At 36.8% G+C, this 13,053-nt stretch overlaps 1 protein-coding gene across 1 annotated transcript in view; it reads right to left on the bottom strand.

Moving 5' to 3' along the window:
• Window positions 1–220: 220 nt before the first annotated feature.
• The window catches only part of LOC113414865 (cadherin-19-like), a 79,458-nt gene continuing 66,625 nt past the window's right edge, over window positions 221–13,053 (bottom strand). Inside the window, exons 10-12 of the mRNA XM_026671973.2 lie at window positions 10,152–10,269; window positions 2,823–3,071; window positions 221–2,125 (exon numbers count right to left, since the gene is read on the bottom strand). Of these exons, the coding sequence (XP_026527758.2) occupies window positions 1,632–2,125; window positions 2,823–3,071; window positions 10,152–10,269 (861 nt within the window). The 3' untranslated portion in view covers window positions 221–1,631. The remainder of the gene's footprint in view (window positions 2,126–2,822; window positions 3,072–10,151; window positions 10,270–13,053) is intronic.

Here is a 13,053-nt window from a genome sequence, read left to right as displayed (position 1 = left end):
TTTATCACCTCTTCCTCAAATTCATATCATTCATTAACTACCAAATAACTCTATTTGAATGGTAAGGCAATCTCTATTCTTTCAGTTTCCCTTATATTCTTTTGCATTCTTCCCACCATCCCTTCAAAATATTAAACAGGACAAAAAGTCTGTTTTTCTTTTTCTTTTTGTATGTTCAGCAAATAAATGACTCTTAGATATATGCTTGGTTTTTAGTCTATTGTGTATAATAGAGTATTCCTTTATATAGCATTGTATTATATACAAAGAAGTCTTAATGCACTTGCTTCTCACACATGCTTTTAAATTGTTCCATAAACAAGTGTGGCTAACCTTGACAATAAGGCAAGCCAATAAACTAGTAGGTTCTAAGTCCAGTGGGTAAACTCTTTAATCTTTAACAAAAGCTTTCTTTCTTTCTTTCTTTCTTTCTTTCTTTCTTTCTTTCTTTCTTTCTTTCTTTCTTTCTTTCTTTCTTTCTTTCTTTCTTTCTTTCTTTCTTTCTTTCTTTCTTTTTTTCTTATATTTTCTGCAGTGGTTTGGTACAGTTCACTGTAGGCAATTTGCTGAAAATCTAAAGATTGGTTTAGTCTTTTTTTTCTCTAAACCTATTCCTGCCTTAAAAGAAATACAGAGAATATTTTAAAATTTGATTGTGATGGATTTCTTGAAGCTTTGTAAGTAACACTTTGGTTAATATCCTATAGTCATTTTTGCTATTTTCATCCCATTTCCCCAAGAGTAGCAGTCACAAATATTTTCCCATAATATTCCATGGTCAACGTTTTAAAATTTAATCAAATATTGAAACTTGAATAACTTCTTTTACCTGATTCTTGAATCACAACTTCAAATAATATCTTGCAACTGTTCAATCTCTAATTCCAGTACAGTGATTCCACATTTATTAACAAGCCATGCTTTTATTCTACTGTGTTTTAGAAAAATAAAATAATTTATATTCTAAAGAATATATAGATACATAAGCAACAATCAAGTGCTAAGTTATGTGTAATAGTAAACTGGTTAATTTATCTGGAAAAAAAACTGTGGAACTTAAGACAACTGTAGGAAAGTATAGGAGGTTTGATTTGGGGATAATGGAAAATACATATTATTTTGATCTTCCTCCACCCACATTATTTTTCATGTTTCTAAATTCATTCATATATAATTTCATATATTGCATTTATATTTTAAAACAAAGTGTGTGTGCATATATTATTTTACTATGATGATAATTAAACTGGTCAATATATTTACAGTTTTGTAAAAAGTTCAAAAATTAAAATTCTGCACTCTAGTGTCTTTCTTTTGCTGAAAACTTTCTTAGAAAATACAGTTTCTGCTCATGATTTCAATATGGCTTTTGCAAAATAAAACATCCCTGTGCCTGCTAAGATCCAAAAGATAATATGAGAGTAGCATACACTCTTTGTGCTGACATATTTTTTTTCAATTGTGATAGTGTGTATTAGAAAATGATGTGTCAGCAATAAGATTTTTGCTGAGTTGAAGAGTGCTTGGCGGAGCCATCAATTTCTCTGTCTTCTGATTTTTTTCATATTATCCTAATCACCCCTCCAATTCTTTCCCACTCTTTTGATATTAGCACTTCACTTCTTAGCACTTCACCATTCTGCTGAACTGTAGTTATTCATGCTTCCTGAACTTTTGACTTGCGGTCTTAGTTCAACAAGGTAATCATCATGGTCATCCATAAGTGATCCCTCTGAGTTTGATTCCAATGAACTAAGGGACCCAGCCAATGAACCTGTTCCTTCAAAAGCAAATATCTGGAGGGAATCATAAGGAGGAACATCTGGATCACAATTGGCTTCTTCTAGCTTTTGATTAATGAATTCCCGGAATATTGCACTTTCAGGACCAACTTGAAGAGATTGCCTGTAAAGGCTCTGGATTTCTGTTGTAATATTTCTTCGTGGCTTGTGTTGTCGCATAACAGTTTGTGGTCTCAGTGCAGAAATATCAAAAGCTTCAGTGTCCTGTTCTCCACCTCCTTCATCATCATACTTGAAAATATTCTCTCTGAATATTTCTCCTTTCTCGTGAAATGCTGCTGGCTTTGTTTGGTGCTTCAAAGCCACAACTGCTAAAACAAATACTGCCAAGCAAGCAAACAAAACAGAAAAAAAAAATATTTGAAAAGTCTACAAAGAATAAACATGCAAATCCTAGCCAGCTATGTGGTTAGTTAAATTGTGTCTGGTGGAATAAGGTCATATTTTTAGGTGTCAATTGATAATGTGCAAACATGTTTAGATTAAATAGTGTGACTGATGAAAATGTCTAAGCATAATTGATACATTATGTTGAAGTTAGATATCCTTCTGTAGAACAGAGGAGGTTAAAATTGACTTTCCATTTCTTTTTTCCCCTTCTGACCAGCCCCTGGTGTCCACTGAAATGAGCTTTAATGAACTGGACAGTGTGAACATTATGAGTTAGCTTGGGGAAGAGATGAACGAAGAGGTCACATTCAGAAAATCAAACCAAGGTCATTGTGCAGCCCCCCGTGCCCCATTTTCAGCCTGGATGGCCTCCTGCAGTACCCCCCATGCCCCATTTTGGCCGGCAAAGTGCTCCAGGATGAAAATGGGACTCAGGGAAACATGTGGTCTTCCACACCACGTTTTGCCTGCCAGAGGTACTACGGGCTGGTCCTTTGCTATTCCCATGGGCCAGATTTAAGCACCCCACAGGCCGGATCTGGCCTGTAGGCCTTGAGTTTAACACCCCTGTTCTAATCAATGAAAAGGTAGCAGAGATGTATTTTGCATAAAATGGAAGAAAAAAATTACCTAATATGAGTAGGCAAGCCACAATAGCTACTAAAGCTTGTACACTAATCCCCATTGAAATCAGGAATGCTCTGTATCTACAGGACAAAAGGCTAACTTCTTCATTACAATCACACACAGTGACCGTTAAAGTGCTGGTGCCAGTGAGAGCAGGGATTCCATTGTCCACAATTAGTATGGGCAAGGGATAAAGAAATTGTTCAGAATGATGGAACCGACTTCTTGTAGTAAGGATCCTGGCAGTGTTATCTGTAAAATAATAATGAAAAACAAAAACAAACCTATTTATGAACAAATCAGTTTCAGTGCAAACTGTTCAATATGAATTTTTTAAAAAAATGCAAATTTGTATTCTAGTAAATTCTACCAATATAATGATAGTCAAAAATTAAAATGAAACAAAAACCTGACTTTTAATTCTGCAGTATGTAATAGTTCTTCGCTTTCTCTGGAAAGAGGGAGTTGTTGCATAAAATATTTCTTTTTGCCACTATTGCATCATTTTCCACAATTCCTGACACTGTCATTGGTGTCACCATTGTTTTTTATGAATACATAGAATTTCATGCAGACATTTTTAAATAGATGATATCTTTGCTTATCCTGAACCCCTGAGCTTAAAATGTTATGTTTTATTACTGTTTTAAAAATACGCTTTTGAAAATGCTTTAAACTGGACTTGAATATTATATGTATTTATTAGTAGCTGGAGTAACTTATGGAATGGCATAACACTAATAAAGCTGTGCAGACTTTCAAAGACAGTGCTTAGAGCAAAATATTCCTTCAAAGCTGCTTTGTTCAACAACACAATTGTGTTCTGCTTCTAAAGAACAAAGTGAATCGTCCGTTCCTTTTCCATAACTTTGTCTGCCTCATTTGGCTTCTAGACATGATGAAGGAGGCCCCAAAACAACATGAAGTGCCTTGATAAATCATAATATTGCTGCACCACTGTGAAGTGATATTTGAGCATGTACTGTACATAAGTTATGAGTAATGAAATGCCTTTATGTAGGGTGCCACCATTGACAGCACAGTTAATAATCGAACAGTAACTTAGAGGATTTACTGGTGTGTTTATTCTTGAGGTGTATATTAACTAAAAGCCCAAATCAGGGCTAGATATAAATTACAAAATACACATTTTACCCATATAATATCAATAGTCCTTTAAGAAATTATATTAAATATGATAGGTGTGGGATTCAGGATACCATATTTTGTTATAGAACATTTTAATAAATCCAAAAGTGAACAAGTCACTTCTTATTTACACCTCCATGAACTTTCCAGAAGTTAGCTTTATTGATTTATTCAGTTAGACAGAACATTCATATAATTAGCAAAGTAACTATGAGCAATGCATACTTTAGCTGAATTAGAAATAGTTCTTCTAAGCCTCTTCAGGCTATCTTTAGTTATCTGCTTTGCTGCAATTTTTATCAGCTCTTTGACTTAGATTTTTCCTTCATTTTTAAAAAATTGGTATCCCCTACTGTTGCATTGTGCCAGGGACTTCATTCTGACAGTACCCGGGTGACCCTCATGCAATAATTCAAGTATTCGTTTCCTTAATATGTCCGGTATGATCACCCTATCCCCCCATAGTAAAAATCCCTTTAAGATCGATAGTTCCGTTTGTCTATTCTGAAATGGTTTAACAGTCTTATCACTTGCAGTCTCTGGCCACCCTTTCCTTATCCAATTTAAAATCCACACCAGGTTTTTGTCCCTTGCGGTTTCCATAGCAATGTCTGTTGCTGTAATTGGTATGTTTGCCATCGTCTCTATTTGAAGGGTTGATGTGGTTGGTGCAGAATCATCGTCTAAGTCGGGTAGGGGGGAACGGCTCAGGGCGTCAGCGTGTGTTATGTTCTTTCCTGGTCGGTAGATCAAATTGTAGTTATAGGCAGCTAGGAATTCCGACCACCTCGTCATCTGCAGTGACAGTATGTTAGGTGTAGCTTTGTTTCCTGCGAGGATTCCTAGAAGAGGTTTATGGTCTGTGACAAGTGAAAAAGGTCTGCCATAGATATACTTGTGGAAACGTTTTATTCCTGTTATTGCGGCCAATGCCTCTCTGTCTAGTTGGCTGTAATTCCGCTCTGGTTTAGATAGAGTTTTTGAATAGAATGCGATAGGTGCTTCTCTTCCATCTGGTAATACGTGGCTGAGTATGGCAACAATGCCGAATGGTGACGCATCACATGTTAATGTTATTGGAAGGGTTTCACTGTATTGTATTAGCAAACAGTCTGATGTAAGTAAGTTTTTTATTTCCTGGAATGCTGTTTCTTCTCGTCACCCCCAGGTCCAGGTAGCTTTCTTATTAAGCAACCTGTGTAGTGGTTCCGCTATCGTTGCTTTCTGTGGCAAGAATACATTGTAAAAATTAATAAGTCCCAAAAAGGCTTGCAAGTCTGTTTTATTTTTGGGTCTGGGAGCTTCCTTTATTGCTCTGATTTTGTTTTCAGTGGGGTGGATCCCTTCTTTGTCTATGAGGTATCCCAGAAATTCGACTTTGTCGGTGGCTAATTGGCACTTCTCTTTTTTTACTTTAAGTCCCGCCTCTTTAAACTTTTTAAAGACCTCTCTTAGGCGGTCTTTCAGTTGTTCTTTGTCCTTGGCTGATACTAATACATTGTCAAAGTATAGTACCACCCCCTTTATTCCTTGCAATAGGCGTTCCATTAAACTCTGGAATACCCCTGGGGCCACGCTAACTCCGAATTGCAGTCTGTTGCATTTGAATGCTCCCCTGTGTGTCACAATTGTTTGTGCTTCTGCTGTTTCTGGGTCAACTGGTAATTGTTGGTAGGCTTGCACAAGGTCCAATTTTGCGAAGATTTTACCTCCCCCCAAAGAATGTAATAGGTGCTGTACCACTGGAACTGGGTATGCGCTTTGCTGTAGCGTGTGGTTAAGGGTTGCTTTGTAGTCCCCGCAGTTACGTACTGACCCATCTGGTTTAATAGGGGTAACAATTGGGGTTTCCCACCTTGCGTGGTCTATTGGTTCTAATACCCCCTGTGCGATAAGTTTATCTAATTGTTCATCAATTTTTGGTTTTAACGCGAAAGGAACTCGCCTCGCCTTTAGTCTTATAGGGGCTACATTTGGATTTAAATTAAATGAGATAGGGGACCCTTGGTACTTGCCCAGTTTTCCATTGAAGATGTCCTGGAATTCTTTCATCAGGTTCTCTTCCCAGTCTGTCTCAGTAATGCTGTTTATTCCGGTTACTCCAATTCCTAATGGTGCAAACCATTCGAGTCCCAGTAGGCTGGGTCGATCCCGGTCAACTATGGTTAATGGAAGGACTTTAGTGTGTTTTTTGAATTCAACTTTGAAATGTCCAGTACCTACTACAGGAATTCTGTTTCCCTGGTAGTCCTTTAGTGTGAGTTTTTGTATTTCGAGCTCTCCCTTGTTTATATCAGGTATTAGTCTTTTTAGGGTATTCCACGATACCATTGATAAATACAAGCCTGAGTCCACCTCCATCTCGCATGGCTGGCCTTCTATGGTGACTTGCACATGTACCTTTTTTGCATTGATTGAGTTTGAGTGCCCAATGGTTATTGTTTGATGTGTTTCCTCTTTTCTGTTTGCTTCTTTCCATCGCTTGTTTCTGTTTTCTTGACTCCAACGGCTCCCTATTTGCTTTTCCCTCTCTCTGGGGGCGGGGGGGTATTCCTTCTTTGTCTAGGGTGATAGTTATTTTTAGTTTGGCATGCCCTAGCTATGTGTCCCCGCCATTCACAGTACCTGCAAATAGCATCGAAGAAACAACATTTGGAATGTGGATGGTTTCCTCCGCACCCGGCACAACGGAATTCTGACTTTCTTTCATTTCGCTCCCGTCTACCTTTTTCCGACTGGAGTTGATTTCTCTTCCTCTTCTGATAGGGATTCGATATCCTTGTGGTGTGTTGTGGTGGTGGTTTTTTTTGTTCCTTCTGGTGTCTTATTGTGTGTTTGACTAGTGTCTTTTTGGGTTTCCTTTGGTAATTTATTCATTTGTCACATGGTGGCTGTCGATTTCTGTGTGGCTTCTGCTGCGGTGGCTTCTTCTATTGCCTCCTTCAATGTTATCTTAGGTCTTGTTAGTAGTTGACCCTGTAGTGTAAGGTCCTTTAATCCACGCGGTCCCTCATGGCCTCATCCATGTTTAGGAATTTGCATGCTCCGCCAATGTCTCTTAGTGCTGCAACAAAATCTCCGATGCTCTTGTCTTCCTTTTGGTCGCGCCGATAAAATTCGTGTCTTTTGATGAGGCATGAAACGGTTGGTGCATAGTGGGCTCGCAGTAATTTATCTAAGTCCGTCCACGCCATCGTCTTTACATCATTGGGTGCTGCCAATGCCTTTGCCATTTTGAATACTGTGGGACCACAGTGGGTGAGGAAGACGGCTCTCTTCCTATTTTCAGATATTCCTTGGAGATCACTCCCTTCTAGAAACATGAGGAATCGGTCGATGTAGGATTCCCAGTCTTTGGTTGGTTGTTGGGTTGAATGGTGCGGGTGGCGAGTTGTTCCCGGCCATTTCGTCTCACTCGGTCCTCATTGCCACGTGCACAACTGGGCTCCTTTGTCTCACTATCCCACCTTCATCGCCAGTGTTGTGTTGTGGGAAAAGAGACTCGAGACCTTTTTTCCTTTTTATTTTCTTTCTAGTAATTGCATGCGAAGAAACCGCGGCAGCCTTTTTTATAGCCGGCTGCTCATGGCTCATGGCCAATGACGGCTCTTCAAATCTTCCGCCACCACTGACCAACCTATAATAGGTAAGTATGCAAATATATAACACCTACATTATTCTTTCTCAGTTTTCAAGATTCATATGAATGCTGCATATCACTCTAGCACAGAAAAGTCATCCCCATGATGACGACAATAAAAAGAACTAAAAAAGTTATATACCTATGAATTTCATTTCTTTCTCCTTCATTTCATTTTAGCAAATGTAGTTTAAGCATTTATTAATGTTACACCTTTGCTTCATTTTAAACCCAGCTTCTTTGGTTTTCTGTACACTTTTCTATATTCTTTTCTAATACCACTCAGCATTTGGCAGCTTTATCAGATAATAGGAAGGTCTTTACTATGAAAATTTGCCATATTTAGAAACCAACTATGAACCTTTCAGATAGGTTTCTATGCATTTTAAAAGAAGAACCTGAACTACAGATTTATAAAATAGCTCTTAAAAAAAGAGCCAATCAATTATATTTTTCAATGATGCCAAATATATCTCAATAACTTTTTGGAGGTCCTACCAAGCACCCTATTTTCAGCCATTCTTGTGTAGATTTTTTCTCCTATAAAAAGAAAGCAAATGTAACAGAGCACAACTCTTTTTTTATATATTTGATATAACAGATAGTATTGAGTTGTAATTGGTAAATAAGTTAATAGGGTATTTCATAGATGATAATTTAATAATCAAAATTATAATAGTGATGAAAGTTATATTTTCTGTCAGCTGCTCATATACAACGTATCAAAGATTATGAAAATAATATCCATATGTTGCAAATCAGTAGTCTGGTTCACCAATACCCAAAATTCCTTTTCAGAAAACATTCCTTAACTCTGGGGGAAAGCTATCTCTGGAGAAGAGCAAGCAGAAAAAAATAGACAATGTCAAAAGGCAGAAAAATAAAAAAAAATAGAACAAGGATGAACAAAAGGATTATGTCTAGCACAGGAAAGTACAAAGGATCACAAAAATATTTTTTTGGGGGGGCTGTAGTTGACTTCAGATCAAGTGAAGTTATTTATACTAGTGATTATTACTTCAGCCCATGGATAATGTAAGCTTCTTAATGTGTTGTAGGAAAACTGTATGTTCTAACTTTACTATCACTGACTTATCTGCACTCTTGCCTACTGAAAAAAATAAGCCTAATAATAAATGCTGTTTAGAAAGCCAGAGATTGTATACCCATCTTAAGTCATATATGACCCAGTCACAAAGACTTGGCCTCTGTTTTTTTCCAAAAAACCAACAACACAGGAGAAAACAGATAATATTTCTTTGCTAGGAATTCCTCGGGGGATTACAATCTTATACTTTAAAGCAATGGATAACAAAACTGAACAGAGTTTATGACTTTATAGTAGAGATGACCTAGAGCTTAGAGAAAATAGTGGAAATAAATTTGGGGAATAAAAGATAAAATGCTGGTTATAACAAACCAGGGGAAAATTATTGGGAGATCTGGTACTTTCTCTTGTCACCTCTAATTCTTCCCTGGATAATTTTTTCTGTGGTTGTCTGTTTTTGCTATCAATCACGCTTCACAATATTTCCCAACCAAAGCTTCCAATAACTCAAGTCAGCTTGTAAATGCATAGCACCTCTGATGACCTTCTAGCTTCTGGATAATTATTTTAGGTAGTGAGGATTTACTATGATATGAACAATCTCTCAAAATAGATCACTGGACTCTTGAATGCCATTTTTAAATGTCTCATTTAAACATTGAGGTTTATTAGCAAAATGCCTTTATTATTAACATTATTACCATTATTAACAAAAGGCGTCCACTAAGGCACCCCACATCTCCTATGGACCACCACAACAGCCATACTCACTGTGAGACAAAACAGTGTTCAAGATAAGGATAGCTACAAGGATGTCCACAGCCAGCAGCAGTGTCACTGCCAAGAACACCTGCATGGCAATAGTGACTCCCAAATGTAAAGAGGAAGAGAGGCTGTCAGTTGTCAGACTTTCCAAAGGCCTCATAATCTGGAGATAGATTAGGCCCATGTATTACATGTAATGAAGGAGGCACAAAGGAAATGGAAACAAGCCCCTTGGAAACAGCTGAGTAGGGTACTTAGTTGATGCCGTGCCACCCGGCAGGGAATACAGCTGAAGAACAAGAGCAAGACTGTAACACTGTTCAGGATGACCAAATAAATGGCAAAGAGAGGCTGCCAGAAACAGTAGACTACTCAATGACAATTCGTGTAACAGGCACACAGCAAAAATAAGTTTTCAAGATAAAGTGCATGGAGAAGGGATCTTTAATGGGACTGTATTCTCAAATATCCAGGTGATAGTTGCCCCAAAAGTGTTTTCCAAAAGACAGTTGGACTTTTTTTTTCTTTGAGAAGATGTATCTCAGCCTGTGATTCTTTAGCCATGGCAGTTGCTGATGACAACACAGGGGAAAACCCAGAGTGATGGGTGCCTTTGGAGGCCATTTTTCAAAGTAAGTGAAACACTCCTTTGATATAAAAGTTTCTGTTTCTAATCTAATAATGAAAAAGAAGTGAATTCAAACATCTCAAAACTGCTTTTAATACCTACTTTCATTATCTTCAAGTTCAAAACTGGAACTGTTTTTGCTCTCTTCCATCAAATAGAATGAAAAATTATGGTTTTCCATAGCATCATCTTTATCTACTGCACTGATTGTTTGGATGAGCTGGAAACAAAAATCAATACACAACGTGTTTAGTGCCAAAGATTATTGCTTGGCTTTTAATGCAATGGGTCACAACTGCAGGCAATATATTCTATTCAATTAACAATGTTACAATTGTGCTTGTCTCCAAAGGGCAGGAAATGTTTGTAACTGCTGCTACAAACTGACATTATTTAATTCAATCTTTTTAGGGGTGTTTTTTTTTTTTAAATGTCCTACAATTATGCCATTTGATTTTATATTGATTGGAAGAAGATAAGCACTAAATTCTTGAGGTAATGCAAATTACTCTTAGAATAGCAATGCAAAGGTTAACTAATGTTTCCATAAGCAACAAAGAGGGACAGGAAAAGGGAATGAATAAAGTATTCTACCCTTTGTTTTTCAAGATGAAAAGTACAACTTTCTATGTTTGAACACATCCTTCAATACCTATTTCTTCCCTGTGCAAAATCTCATTGGCATCACTTAAGTGATGTATTATGGTAGCTGTGACTCAAAGATTGTGACAGGTTCATGTGCTGAATTGTTGATTCTTTGAGATTGTAACAGATTGAATATGGGAATGCTCAGTTGTGTTTTCAAAGAAAATAATCCCCAATGACAAACATATCAAACAAAATTGCCATTTCTAAGAAAAATAAAAATTAGCATGTTTGCATTAAAAAAAGGGATAAATTTCACATTTCTAACTATATCATGTTACAATTTCCATAATAACCCATTTCAGAATTTTTTTTGTTACTATTGTCAGTAGAAGTTGTTTACTGCCTCATACACTATTTTGAAAACACTAATTTCCTATTTTAATTCAATTTTATAAAGTACCCCTTAATAACGAACCATCTTAGCATTAGAAAATCTAATTTAATAATAACGTATGCATATTTCCATTAATGTTTTAAAATTGTTTCCACACTTTTTTACTTAAAAAGAAGCAATACCTTGACTTTTATATCATGTCCTATAGCATTTAAGAAGTGCACATTTCTTGTTATGCCTGACATAAAAGAAACATTCTATTAGTCAGTGACAGAGGTGGTATTCAGCAGGTTCTGACCAATTCTGGAGAACTGGTAGTGAAAATTTTGAGTAGTTCGGAGAACCAGCAAATACCACCTCTGACTGGAGATTTTACAGTATCCTTCCCCTGCCACGTTCACCAAGCTACGCCCACAGAACTGGTAGTAAAAAAGCATATTCATTTGCATCAACTGGTAGTAAAAAAAAAACAAAAAACACTGGTCAGTGACATACATTTAGTTCACCCATCATGCATGGAAACACGTGCTTTGGAACCAGGCATTTAAGTATTGGTATGTTATATTGTGCCTTGGGGCTGAATCAGCACATTTCAATTCGGCTACTGTATGAATGAAATTGTTCATTCAGTTTAACAGGATTGCAATTGGTGACAGTTCCCTATCTCAGCATTTCTGTCATGACTTTCTAAGGAGCATTTCCTGTTGCTATATAGTTGCATGAATAACAGAATTGGAAAGGACCTTGGAGGTTTCTAGTCCAACCCTATATCACTTCACATAAGAGATTGTCCAATCTCTTCTTAAAAACTTCCAGTGCTGGAGCACCCACAACTTCTAGAGACAAGTCATTCCAAATATTAATTGTTTTAAATGTCAGAAAAATTACCCTTACTTCGAGGTTGCTTCTCTTCTTGATTAGTTTTCATCCATTATGCTAAGGTGACCGACTTTTAAGATCATATTTAGCATCTTTAATTTTAAAGATGTGATAAAAGAAACGTTTTACACACAATATAGGTTTTATGGTTGGTGTATGTTTTCCATACTTTTTCTTCCTTTGATATATTCCTATATCAGCAAGTACCCTACCCCATACACTGAGAAACAAACACCAATTTCTCAGGGTTAAACAATTAGGTAGTAGATGTGCTAATATGTGCTAGTTATAGACAGTAAATGGCAGGCATTCAACTGTTTTATCTCCTTTATCTTAACTGATCCTAGGAAAGCTTCATCTCATAAAGCAAGATGCATAAATTAAAATATGCACTGAGTATTTATTTGTCTATTTGATATGCATGCGCATACATAAAACATTTGGGGCAGAATTCAGCAAAATCAAAACATTACTAAAAATATGAATTCTGATGTTGTGGTTGAATTAAAAGTGGAACGATCATCAAAGTAAGATATTTTCAGCACGTTCTTAATTTCTTAAAGCAGAAGTGGAGCCATAGTTTACTGGCTGAATATGTGATTTCCATGCAAAACACCCCAGATTCAATTTCTGGCATCTCCAAACTGAGCTGGGGAAAAAAAAAAACTCTTCCCGGCAACCTTGGAAAACAGCTGCCAGCCATTAACTACCTAGGATTAGATGGACCATTGGCAGCTTTCCATGCTCCTAATTTGGCATCTAACAGCCAAAGGAGGAGGGAATTGCTTAGTAAACAGCTGGATTTCCTTGCATCTTTCCCCAGATTTAAAGCTTCTACTGGCAATATAAGAAGAAAAAAGGAAATTGTCTATTTTCTAATTCTAAGTAGCTAATGACACTGAATAAATAATGACACCACTGGGTTTGAGTCGGGAAATTGGTGATGAGAGAAGGTTAAGTCCTCACTTTGCAGACTGAACTGGTCTATAGTCTTGAATATTCCACATTGTGTTCAGTTTGGTCTTAGATTAATTACTTAAATGTAGCAAATGATTGGATAGACTGAAGTTTAAAAAAAACAACTGTAGTGCACTAATTATGTTTGGATCAAGGTTTAGAATGCAAAAGTAATATAGTTAGACT

Source organism: Notechis scutatus, chromosome 3, assembly GCF_049901735.1.
Source record: "Notechis scutatus isolate UNSWTSFEM ecotype Mainland chromosome 3, rNotScu1.2, whole genome shotgun sequence".
NCBI classification, from domain to species: Eukaryota; Metazoa; Chordata; class Lepidosauria; order Squamata; family Elapidae; genus Notechis; species Notechis scutatus.
This window is presented reverse-complemented; position numbering and strand designations above follow the sequence as displayed.